Source organism: Miscanthus floridulus, chromosome 5 (genome assembly GCF_019320115.1).
Source record: "Miscanthus floridulus cultivar M001 chromosome 5, ASM1932011v1, whole genome shotgun sequence".
Taxonomy (NCBI): Eukaryota; Viridiplantae; Streptophyta; class Magnoliopsida; order Poales; family Poaceae; genus Miscanthus; species Miscanthus floridulus.
Window position 1 is genome coordinate 36,673,637 of NC_089584.1, and position 12,355 is coordinate 36,685,991.

General features: G+C 44.4%; 2 protein-coding genes across 3 annotated transcripts; one reads left to right on the forward strand and one right to left on the reverse strand.

Annotated features, from left to right (window-relative positions):
- The first annotated feature begins 5,639 nt into the window (after positions 1-5,639).
- Positions 5,640-9,652, forward strand: LOC136451966 (pentatricopeptide repeat-containing protein At1g80270, mitochondrial-like). 2 transcript variants are annotated; one of them, XM_066452641.1, is made up of 3 exons: positions 5,640-5,945; positions 6,590-7,145; positions 8,212-9,652. In XM_066452641.1, exons 1-3 carry the CDS (start codon positions 5,911-5,913, stop codon positions 9,460-9,462), a joined length of 1,842 nt encoding a protein of 613 aa, XP_066308738.1. In that variant the 5' UTR covers positions 5,640-5,910; the 3' UTR covers positions 9,463-9,652. The 2 variants fall into 2 exon arrangements, with proteins under 2 accessions (XP_066308738.1, XP_066308739.1); XM_066452642.1 differs by having other exon boundaries at positions 5,833-5,945; positions 6,567-7,145.
- A 421-nt stretch (positions 9,653-10,073) lies between these two features.
- LOC136454519 (eukaryotic translation initiation factor 6-like) lies at positions 10,074-11,925 on the reverse strand. Its single transcript, XM_066454911.1, has 7 exons — positions 11,916-11,925; positions 11,725-11,821; positions 11,511-11,602; positions 11,368-11,412; positions 10,954-11,084; positions 10,678-10,788; positions 10,074-10,571 (listed from the first exon to the last, which is right to left on the reverse strand). Exons 1-7 carry the CDS (start codon positions 11,923-11,925, stop codon positions 10,422-10,424), a joined length of 636 nt encoding a protein of 211 aa, XP_066311008.1. The 3' UTR covers positions 10,074-10,421.
- Between the last annotated feature and the right edge of the window lie 430 nt (positions 11,926-12,355).

The following is a 12,355-nucleotide window of genomic DNA, read 5'->3' on the forward strand; positions in this document are numbered from 1 at the left end:
CATGGGGCAAGCACAATGCCCCTCACAAAGCTCTTCTCCGGAGCACCAACACAAGCTTCTTGTGGGCTTCGATGGAGACCACCACCAAGCCATCTAGGAGGTGACAACCTCCAAGAGTAACAAGCACCACCGGCTTACAATACGACCACCTAGTGCCACTCGATGTAACCTCACGATGCAATCACACTAGAATCGCTCACTCACTCAATTGGATGAACATTATCAAGCTAGAGTGAGTTAGAGGGCTCCCAAGCACCACCACATAAGCCACCAAGGCTCTAGTGTGCTAAGCTCTACTAAGTTGTCATCTAAAGGCTGACCAACACTTTTATTTATAGCCTCACAGGCTAAAATAATCGTTACCCCTTCACTGGGCGTTTTTTGGGATGACCGGACGCGCCGATCAAATCGATCGGACGTACCCTACCAGCGTCCGATCACGCTATGTCGTCCATGTGTCGCTCTGTGTTCAACTGGAGCCACCTAATCTCAACAATAACTTCACGCACCAACGGTCACACGACGACCGGATGCAGCACAGCGAGGATGACCGAATGCTGCTACGCCTGAGTTCGGTTATTTCTAGAGAGCTCCTCGAGCCTCTGTTTTGCAACCGAACGCGTCCGATCCTACCTGACTGAACGCAGACCAGCCAAAGTCCGGTCGTTTCCATAGAGCTCCCTAAGCCTCTATTTTGCGACCGGACGTGTCAGGTCAGTTATGATCAGACGCAGAACCTGAGTCCGGTCGTTCTTCGATAGCCACGTGTCACTATTGTTCCTCACGCCACCACGTCAGCATACATCAGCACTGACCGGTCGCTGCACTGGCACGTCAAATCACTTCTTCGCCCAGCATCCGGTCGACGACCGACGCCTGCGCACTCTCTGTTGCCACTGACTAGACACACCGGTCCCGCCGAGGCCAGCGTCCGATCACTCATAGTGACATCTTCTCACCTCTGTTTCTTCACCGAGTTGATCCTCATCAATTCCAACTTCTTCTCCTTTGCAAATGTGCCAACACCACCAAGTGTACATCACCATGTGTATGTGTGTTAGCTTTTCACAAACATTTTCTAAAGGATTAGCCACTTAACTTGCTATGCCACTTGATTTCAAAGACGATGCAAAGTTAGATCACTCGAGTAACACTAGATGACCAATATGCAAACAAGTTTGCCCCTCTTTATAGTATGGCCATCTATCCTAAACCCGGTCATCAACTTCTCTACACACCTATGACCGGTAAAATAAAATGCCCGAGGTTATACCTTTGCCTTGTGCATTCCATTCCATCTCCTCCATTGTTGATGCAACACATGCACCAACCAATCACCAAATGATATGATCCACTTCATATCATCACGTGACTATATTGGTTCATCGATCTTGACTTGACTTGCTTTTCACTATTGCCTTCGTTCATCAGTGCCAAGTCTTGCTCAAGCTTCACTGCCACGCGGTCCATCACTCCAAAGCCTCTGACTTGCCCTTCACACTTGCAACCGGTCCATCAAGCCAAGTCATGTCTTGATCTTCTCTAACTTGATCGCATGACTCCATGTCATGTCTCATGTGCATTAAGCTCCTTCATCATCACATGTGTGAGCTTTGCAACATCTTTGAGCCATCATCACCGTCATGGCATATGTTGCTTACACACATGTACCTATGGACTAATTACCTATGTATCTCACTTAAACACATTAGTCCACCTAAGGTTGTCACTTAATAACCAAAACCAAACAAGGACCTTTCAAAAGGGCAACGCGACGTACAACACACCCACAACCCACACCATACCCAAGTACTCACTTAGAAGCAAACAACAATACAAAAACATACGGCTAGTGTCTAAACATTTTCGTTAGAAATGAAATGTCAAGATAGCATTGTCTTACTACTTTTTCCATACTTAGAAAAGTTAAGGTTCAGTTCGAACTAATAGCCATTAACAGTTTTGTTACAATTTTTAAAAGGCCTAAACCTTATTAATTTCAACCAATAAGCATTTCACACAATAGTCCATACTTCATACTAACCCATAGGAGCAAAACATTTAAGCACTCTTTAATTATTTTGCTCAATATAATTCGCAAAAAATGACACTTTAACTACAATTTCGACTTCTTGCTGATTCAACGAAAAGTTATATTTAAATTTTGGATTCAATTTTTGAGCACCCAAAACACTAGTTAACAATATTTATTTTCCAAAAGTTAAAGTTGCATTTCCATCTACTAAACTTGTACTTTAATTTTTATTTAAGTACTAAATACAAGTTATGTTTTATTTTTGTTTATAGAAATTATTTTTCGTGCCAAACAATTAAAACTACTTTTCCTATTTTTCTTGTTAGGATTTTCATTAGCACATTTACGCACTAAGTAAATTAACTTAGATATTTATTTGATTTTTCTCAACCACAAAAGTGAGTCACATAGAAATTTGTTTATCATCTCAGGTAAGTTTTAAACTCTTAAACCCAGCGAACTTGTTTTGCTAATCTCTTTTAGGTCTTAATCTTGGTGCTAAGCAAGCTCGTAACACCAGGGTGTTACAACCTTCCTCCCTTAAAAGAATCTCGTTCCGAGATTCAGAGCAAGAACCAAAAGAGAAAACACGATTACATTTTATAGACCTGAAGGTACACAGGAGGTTACATGGCTTCACCCATTAAACCACGCAAGGATTTAGGGATACACGATTAAGAACAAACCTAGTACAACCAAAAGCTTAATCTAAGAGTCGAGATAAACGGGGACAATGGAGAAACAATAAGAAAATAATTATCCAAAACATGGCGTATGTCCAACAGATCTAGAAACAGGAGACTGAGAACTCAAACATCGTGAACCCTAAGACCAAACTAACCAATGGTGGACTTGAACTTCTTTGACGAAAAGCAGATCCCTCCTTCTTGGATTACGCAATCACATCTGACTAGCGACCTTAGTTCTATGAGCGATGGCTTTGGATTCAAGGGGATGGAGATGAAGGAGAGGCACACAAGGTGGCACCTTATAGCTTGGTGGATGGAGGTGGGAAGAGCGTCGGTCATGGTGCGCTCCCTACACGAGCTTGAGTGGAGGGAGGAAAAAGGAGAGGAGAGGGGGTTCGCTCAACGAGGAGGCGTGCGGGCGGCCATGTCCCCAAGAGAGGAAAATAGGAGGGGTGTCCGGTATAGGGATGAGGGTGAGGATCAAGAGCTGACAGGGTGCCAAGAAAAAGAGAAGCACACAGTGCATGAGTACAGTGCAAGCGGCATAATGTCGTGGTCACACGAGAACAGGGTACTAGTGGACCCTGACACTGACGGCGTCCGTAGGGCACGCGGCAATAGTGACCTAGCGTGCGTAGTGGACATAGGGCTTAGGACATGACATCCACTCAGGCTTTTCCAATCACTCCCGACTACCCGAAGGCTAACTTTTCCTTCCCTTCCTTGTTCACAATATGCACCAACCTTTTGTATGAACTGAGATCGCGACATACATGCTTCCTTCAAAACCACATCCTCTTGGTTACTTTGGGGAAACACTATTTCATCAACCCGTTGCGCGTTGTTTATAACTTGCCAAACATTTGGGGCTCTCTCTTGAGTGTGTCTGTCACTGTAATCTAAGTCGTCCTGGCCTAAGCCTCGGGGAGATCCAATACTCGTGGAATTTTGTACAGGGAGATCTCACAGGTATCCACACTGTAGTGGATTGGATTACCATTTGTCAGATTGTGCTGTTGTGACTTGACTAGCTGTGGATGATTATTGATCTCATGGAACCATCTAAATTTCAACTTCCACTAATTATGTTTTTGCACTGTAGTTTTATTACTTGATCATTGTTCCATGGACTGGTTGACTACTCTTTATGCAATCTGTTTGTTATGGAAAATGCTCCAAAAAAATTACTAGAGACAACCTTTTAACTATTTTAATCTTCACCTGTTAGGAATGGACTGAAATTTGTTCATTTTGTTCTTAAATGCCTTTTTCTGCCAATATTCCATGCAGGTTACAAGGTGTGAAAATGTCGGAAAGGGCTTTGAAAGATCTAGAGAAAGGAAAAGACAATTCTACTAAATCCTACATCACCAAGCCTGTGTTGAATGCCAACAAATATGCCAATAAGAAAGAAAAGGCTCCGTCTGCTTGCCAAGACTTTGTGACTAATGGAAATGAGGCTGTAATTGCAGATGTGGAGTACATTGATTCTGGACTCAAGTCTCAAATCACTCTATGCTTATTAGCAAGACATATATTGTATGTCTCATCTATGAATTGTGATCGAATTTCATATATGTTGTTCAGTTCCTCAGGTCTGATTCAGAGTCTGATGATGTAGGTTTGATTGAAGTAATGGAGCCAGGTAATGGTGGGGTTCAGACGAGGAGGCTGTTCCTGCTGGTACCATCTAATCTTGTAGTAAAATGGGATTATTTGTACTGTTGTCAAGAAATATATTGACAATTCAAGATGAATATGGAGGATTTGTAGTACATTGTTTACTGCTTTCAGAAGATGCAAATGCAAATGTTATGGATCATGGAGAAATCAGTAGTAATGAGGCAGGAGAGGGTATATATTTCATTTTATTCTTACTATAGAAACATATATTGTCTTTTGGTTGTTTTGATGTGTATGGACGAAATGTCACCGTAACGTTAGCACCGGCAGACAATTGTTATTTACATGGCATATTGTTTTCTTTCAAGATGTCAATATGGATTTTTACTAGCACAAACAATATACTAATGATCCTTAGCTGCATACATGGAGGATTAAGGCTCTGTTTGTTAGGCTTTTGACCCTATTTTTGCTTTAGTAAAATCTAAAAGCCAACTAAAGGACCCAAAAACCACACCTGCTTTAGTCAAAAACAGCTTTTATTCTAATACAATATTCTAATACAAAACTGAAAGCAAGTCTCTCCCCCTACTTTCGGTTGTTTTTGGGCAAATATTTACCCAGGTTACGATGGTTACGGGTTCGTTCCTTTTTTTTCTTTTCCCGTCTGCGTCGAAGGAAACAACGGCGCCGCGCGTGCTCCCTCCGGCGGGCACCGGCTCCGGCGTGGGCGCGAGCGCCGCCCTGCCCCGGCGCGGCCCCGACGGCCCCTTGCCCCAATGGCCGGCTCCAGCGGCGGTCCTCTCCCTCCCCTGCATCTCCAGGCCTTCGTCAATCTCCTTCGTCTGGCCACCGCAGCTCGATTGGGTCGACGGGGAGCACCTCCAAGCCATCCTCCATCTTCCCCAAGCCTCTACTCCTTTTCCCCCGGCCGGTGCCGAGCTCCCCACTAGCTTCGGCAACCAACCATGGCGGACGAGCTGAGGGACGAACGCTCCGTACTCATCCGTGACCCCTTTCTCTCTCTCCCTGTGATATTTTTTCCTTTGGGCCACAGCCCACAGCGGACAGAGAGTTGAGGCCACACATCTTGCCGTTTTCCTAAAGAAAAATAAAAGAAGAAATACACTTCTACGGTTTTATCTACTCTATACAACCAAATAAAAAAGATGGATGCAAAACTTTATTTTTTTTTCCTTCCCAAAATAGTCATTTACGTTTTTTTTCCCATCCCAAAATAGTCATTTACGTACGAATTAGTAAATAGATTAGATTTTTACGAGCATTTTGCATATAAATAGTCCCAACTCAACTAAACAGGTTGGGGACTCGAAGGGGAAAAAAAGAAGGAGCAACAGCCGTCACCAAACCGCTCTGCCGCGCCTCCGCTCCGCATTGCGCTAGGGTTTTAGACCTCACTCATCCTCCGGTCTCTCTCCAAAAGGCAGCCGCCCGCTAGGGTTTTAGCCCCCTCCTCCTTGGCTCCCCTGTTCCCCTCAACGCTTCCCTCCTCCACGCCTTCTCGACAGCCGCTGCCGCCCGGAACCTTCTCGCAGCGACGCCATGTGGGCTCTCCGCCGAGCTGGCAACCCCCTCAGGTAGTGATCCTCCCGGCCGCTGGTTCTCCGATTAGGTCTCTTGTTGTCATCCCCCTTTATCCGTCGTTTTAGCGGCGGCCTATTTGATCCGCGTAGGGCTCCTTATTCGCTGCGCTTATTGCGTCGTAGCGCCAAGTAGATCCGTTCATTTTTATCTTCTGCGCTCCGAAATGCGTGATCCCCTGTTAATAGGTCGCGATTGCTTGGAACACACGGGTATAACATTACGAGGGGATAAAGTTTAAATCTTTGTTGAATTGTTCATTGCCAAGCTGAGATTGTTGGTATCACTTAACAATATGTTGGGCGTATTGTGTTTCTGTGCCGATTTAAGGATAACTGTATCTATGTAATTGCCAGGGTTAAGAGTAAATCATCCGCATCTGTTATGATTTCTTATATTTCCTTGTCTATAGTTTGTTTATATATTGTGAGATTGGCTAGTATGAGTGCATCTGATGTTTTTTTTTACGAAGAGCAATGTCTCGTACTTGTTTGTTCAACTTCACATTCAATTGCCTGTTTATCTTTCATGTTTTTTATCAGCATGTGAAAGCATGCTCAGGATCGCTGTTCTATGTCATGTTGTGCATGCAATTTGTTCTAATAATTGATTTGCAGCTTTTACTAACTGCTTCATTCAGGTTCCACGCCCAAAAAACTGTGAGTGCCCGTGGTTGCGCGAGTCTTGAGGTGCTGCTAACTGCCGATCCAAAGAATGTAGAAGAGCACCACGAGGCAGACTGTCAGAAAGCGTGCTGCTGTCATAAACCAAAGCCACCAGCCTTCCAATTGTCATTTTCATCTGGCCAGTTTGCTTGGAGTAGGGGTTTCTCTTCTCAGCCAGGTGAAAATTCTGGTGACAAGGATGATGAGTTGGAGGATGGATTTTCTGATCTCGAGGTTCCACCAGAAGCTGGTAAAAATGATGCTGGCTTGACATCTGAAGATAGTTCAGATGAGGATGCCGCTGATGAAATTGGCTTGCCTGATGTGGATGCCGATGCAAAACCTGAGAAGGAGTACATTAAAAGGACCTCTGGTTCCATCTTCCTCAAGACTGTGTTGGAAGCTCCGAGGCATCAACTCACTTCAACGCTTGAGAAATGGACAAAGGATGGCAATGCATTTGATAGGGGTGAACTCTATTATGTCCTTCTTAATCTTCGAAAGCGGAAGTGGTACTCCAAAGCCTTGGAGGTATTTAACATTTAACCTACTGAGAGGTGGTTTTATATTTAAATCGGGTGCGAACATTTAGTATGCTGGATTGGAGGTACTTAACCAGGAGGTGGCTCTATATTTAACTTTTTTTTAAGAACACTTAGTACGCTGGATAATATGTGAAACGAATGATATGCTTTACCTTTACTCCTTAAATTGCAATAACCTGTTCAATGTGAAAATAAGTATTTAACCAGCAACATAAAAGCATGTTTGCTTGTGACCCTGGAAAACCTGCCAGGCACAGGCTGGTGCTCCCAGGCGCAAGATTTGTTTGATCAGTTCATATTTAAATGCAGATTTTTTAAGGTGAAAATAGGTACTTAGCATGTAGATTTTTTCCCTGTACTTATTTTTAATCATCTTACAGAGGGTAAAGACAAGAAAAGTGCAAAGATCCTTAAGTAAAGCTTAGAAGGGGTTGGCTAAAATGTTGCCTAATGAAAGCATAGCATGATAATACCAGATCATATGAATGATATGCAAACTGCATCTTTGCTGGTGTATCTGTGATTCTGTATAGTTCTAAGTAACGTCTTGGTGCTTTTGTTTTGTTTATTGCAAAAGGCTATTTGTTGCTTTCTGCTCAGTATAACTTTGCTCACTCATTTTTCTTACTATTTTTTCTTTATACTTAATTCTGGAGTCTTTCTTTGCATTTCTAATTTATACCTTTATCAATTGCCAGTACATTTATGCTATGTATGCATCAGTAGTAGTCGTACAATACCACTGAGGAAAGCAACACAGCTAGTGATGTAGGTGCACACTTATAGTTGGTTTAAAAAATAATGAATAATGATAACAACCTTCATTCTAAATGCACGTGTTCAACTTCATGCTACCACTTTCCAAAATCCAGATAGGATGCCCATTATTTGATAATCTATAATCAGAAACAATCACTCAATTAAACATTCAATTATGCACTGTATGCTATGAATAGATAACTGATGTTGTATCAAGGTGATTGTGTACCTTCGTATCATCATATGCGTGCTGTTCTGTCTTGTGAAATAATGTTGTCACTATTTCTCTGCAGCTTGTTGAATGGGTTCAAAAATCACAGCTGCTCGAACTTGTAGAGCGTGATTACGCTGCACGCGTTGATTTAACAGCTAAGGTCTATGGTCTTCATAAAGCAGAACAGTATATTGAGAAAATTCCTGCATCTCATAGGGGTGAGGTTGCGTATAGAACACTTTTGGCCAATTGTGTTGCTGCAGCCAATGTGAAAAAATCAGAGGAAGTTTTTAATAGGATGAAGGATCTTGGATTTCCGCCTACAACATTTTCTTTCAATCAGCTTCTGCTACTCTACAAAAGGTTGGACAAGAAGAAGATTGCTGATGTTCTCACAATGATGGAAAAGGAGGATGTGAAACCATCTCTGTTTACTTACAAGCTCCTTGTAGATGCCAAGGGATTGGTTGGAGATATAGAAGCTATGGAGAAAGTGGTTGAATCAATGGAGAAAGATGGCATTGAGCCAGATCTCATGTTTAATGCTACAATTGCCAAGCACTACATATTTAATGGTCAGCGTGAGAAAGCAGAGACACTTTTGGAGTCTATGGAGGGTGATGATATCCAGAAAAATCGTGCTGCTTGCAAGATTCTATTACCTTTACATGCTTTTCTGGGCAATAGTGATGATGTGGAAAGAATTTGGAAGGTGTGCGAGGATAATACTCGCCTAGATGAGTGCCTGTCTGCTATAGAGGCCTTTGGTAAACTTGGTGATGTTGAGAAGGCAGAGAAGGTTTTCGAGGATATGCTTGTGAAATGGAAAACACTCTCTTCCAAATTCTACAACTCTTTGCTAAAGGTGTATGCTGATCAGAACCTCTTAGACAAAGGTAAGGAACTAGTAAAGCGGATGGATGAGAACCATGTCAAGTTTGGGACCTCAACTTTGGATGCACTTGTGAAGCTATATGTTGACGCCGGAGAGGTGGAGAAAGCCGAGTCCCTGTTGCACAAGCTATCTCTGAAGAACTACATCAAGCCTAATTACAGCTCGTACATGAAGCTGCTTGATAGCTACTCAAAGAAAGGAGACATCCACAACTCTGAGAAAGTGTTCAACAAGTTGCGGCAGATCGGCTACACTGGGAGGATCAGGATGTACCAGTTGCTGCTCCATTCCTATCTACATGCTAAGGCCCCTGCTTATGGATTCAAAGAGAGGATGAAGGCTGATAACATTTTCCCCAACAGTGCCTTGGCAACTTTGATTGCGGCTACTGATCCGTTTGTCAAGAAGAAGTCAATATCAGACTTGCTCGATTAGATTCTGGAGTAGTGTGAGATCCATCATGTTCCCATGCAACGCATGTGCTGTTTTTGGCATTCTGCTAAAGAATATGGTGAGGTAATAACGTCCTAGTCTTGTAATGAACTACTAGTGTCTGTTTGCATTTGGACTCGCCTTGCTGAACTTCTTGAGTCATAGAAATTTTGATAAAGTGCCCTAGACATAATGTGTGTTATCTCTTCATATATTTTATTTTGTTATCCATTTCATTGATCCAGTAGAATCAAGATGAGCCTTTCGCACATCATTGGCCTTTTGCGGTTCCAAATCCGAATTGGCAGCTGTGAGCTAAAAAGTTTGACGGTGGCTTCTGAAACCTGCAGGCTGCAGCTGATGAAATAGTTTGCAGGTTTCTTGACATGCTCAACAGCTTTGTGGGCAGCTGGCTGCCATAGCGCTGTGCTGGTATAGCAATGTAGTGGTACTTATTTTGCTATAAATGTGTTTTTTATGGAGGGCCATCAGTTCAATTGCTTTTGTACTAGTTCATTTGAAACTTGGCGTGTGAACCGATCTATCTATTCCTCGAAGGGGAATGCTAGCGTGGCAATGCTAGGAAAGAAAAACATTTTACTTCTGAATTTCTGATAGTATTTTTTCACGATACAAATGCTATTGCTCAATGATACAGCAATGCAGCCGCAGGAGCTTTTTGCCTTGGCTCTGGCAAAAGCGCAGAAGGTCCCAACTCAACTCAAGTCGTAAAGAAATCCTGAACCATGGAGTTCTTGACGTCCGAACCCAGCGCCCCTGGGGGGTGGGGGTCCCTCAGCCTGAAGACGCTCTCGACCACCGACACCTCAGTCGCCGTGGTGGTGTCGGAGGCGCAGAAGGCCGTCCAGTCATTGTTCTATTTGCTTGTCTTATGAGCCATACTATTTTAGCGAACGAATGATGTTTTTCTCTCGCAACAAATCAGCGAACAATACTTTCAGTCATGACTTTTTAGCAAAGCGAACAGGGCCATTGATGGCCATGTCGGTGGAGACGACCTCGTTGCCCCTGTTGACGGTGCCGGCGACCATGGGCACCTGCAGCAGCGTGGAGAGCTCGTCCAGGTCCTCTACCGACGTCTGGGGGTGAACCTGCACGGTGCACGCACATGAAAAACACAGGGGTTACCGTTCACGTTCAGTATCCGATTTCAACTCTGCTCGCGGTGACAAGATGTGGCTTTGTTAATGAGCTTACGAGTCCTCCTTTGTTGGTGAAGGTGCAGTAGCTCCCAACCAGGATGTTCCCTGCAATCGTTTGCCTGAACACCTCTACACCGAGAACGTCTGAGATGACTTCTTCAGTTTCCTGTTCCAGAGAAAATTAGCAAGGTGAGAGGCGGTCTGTCACACACCTCACATGAGAGCAGGACGGCAGGCATTCTGAATTGGACCAGCTGCTTTGCTTATCAGGAATGTATATGCATAATATGTCAACTGTATTGAGAATCAAGAGTATAACAAGGGGGCTTGCCTTGTCGAGGTCAGGGTGTGTGAGAGCAACATGGTCGTTGCAGGCAATGCAGTTTTCCAGGGCGGAAAGGCGCTCGTCGACGCACTTGACCACCACTTCATCGGGCAGTCTGTTCCTCAGGTGCTGGATCTCTGGGAACAGGAGAAACAACAGTCTGTCAGACCACCAGACCGTGGTCTGTCGGTGAAAGAGGAACCTTATGATGCGATGCGATGCGACGCGACGCTTGCCCTGTGTTTACAATCAATCCCCTATTCCCATTATTTCTCAACTCACATGTTAAAACAATCAGCCCCAAAACAGCAGCTACTGAATTCACCACTGCTCTTCGATCCCATGGTCGATTCGAACAATGCGATTGAGCAACTATTTTGGGCACACATTCAAGATGCAATATGCAAATGATCGTAGTACCTTGGTCGGTGGCGGTATGGGGAAGCAGCAGCCCTCTCTTGTTACCTGACACACAAGAGAAACTCAACACCAATCATGTTAGGCAAGCTTCAGAGCAAATCAAATTGACGAGGATGAAAGAGGGACGCGCGCGCAGTCCTCACCAACGCAGAGCCTCCCGACGATCCTGGTGCCGGCGACGGAGGTCCTGACCACGGGGACGGCGCCGGCGAGCTCGCCCTCGAGCACACCGCATGCATGCCGCGGTCAGAGGCAGAGCAGTATCAATAGGACGCAATCAATTGCGATCGCAGATTCGCAGCAGGAATACTAAGATTTATTTATGGTTCGCGAATGAAGAAGCCGAGACCGACCGACCTGTAGAAGCCCTCGGAGGCGCCGGCGGGGACGAGGCAGTAGGCGTTGGTGAGCCTCGCGAAGACGCCCACCTCGCACGAGTTCTCAAACTTGACGCCTGCACGCGCAGATCAGAATTACTGCTTATCATCACATCAACAAGGACGCGTGGGGCGGCGGTCAGAAAAAAAATTTAAGCGGAGCCTTCTTACGGGACGCCATTGTCGGCGATGGGCTTCCTCTTCTCTCGCCGGCGAGTCGGGTTTAGCGGGCGAAGACGGACGCGCGCGCGCGAGGTGGGTTTCCTCGGGCTCGGTGAACTTGCTTGCGTTGGTTGATCGCAATCGGAGGCGGAATCTTATACGGAATCGGGGCGTTGGCACTGTTTGTTTGGAGATGCCGTCTTTGCATTTTCAAGATGCCGCTGCTCAAAACGGGACCTTCCTCCCTCCGTTTTAAAAAATACTCGTTTTTGCCGAGTCCCAAGCAAGTTTGATCAATGATTACATGTTTTGACTTAAATAATGTTATTTTTCTATAAATTTAATTAAATATTTTGACTTAAGTTATACATATCTAGAGTTACATGTTTTTGCGACGGATATGGGTCCCGTTCGGCTTACCCCATATTTAACTTGTTCGGCTTTTTTTT

Coding starts and splice junctions, on each gene's coding strand:
- LOC136451966 (XM_066452641.1), top strand. CDS start 5,911: ATGTGGGCTCTCCGCCGAGCTGGCAACCCCCTCAG. Junction 5,946..6,589: donor CGAGCTGGCAACCCCCTCAG/GTAGTGATCCTC, acceptor TGCTTCATTCAG/GTTCCACGCCCAAAAAACTG. Junction 7,146..8,211: donor GGTACTCCAAAGCCTTGGAG/GTATTTAACATT, acceptor ATTTCTCTGCAG/CTTGTTGAATGGGTTCAAAA.
- LOC136454519 (XM_066454911.1), bottom strand. Junction 11,085..11,367: donor CCATACCGCCACCGACCAAG/GTACTACGATCA, acceptor TCCTGTTCCCAG/AGATCCAGCACCTGAGGAAC. Junction 10,572..10,677: donor TCACCAACAAAGGAGGACTC/GTAAGCTCATTA, acceptor TGCACCGTGCAG/GTTCACCCCCAGACGTCGGT.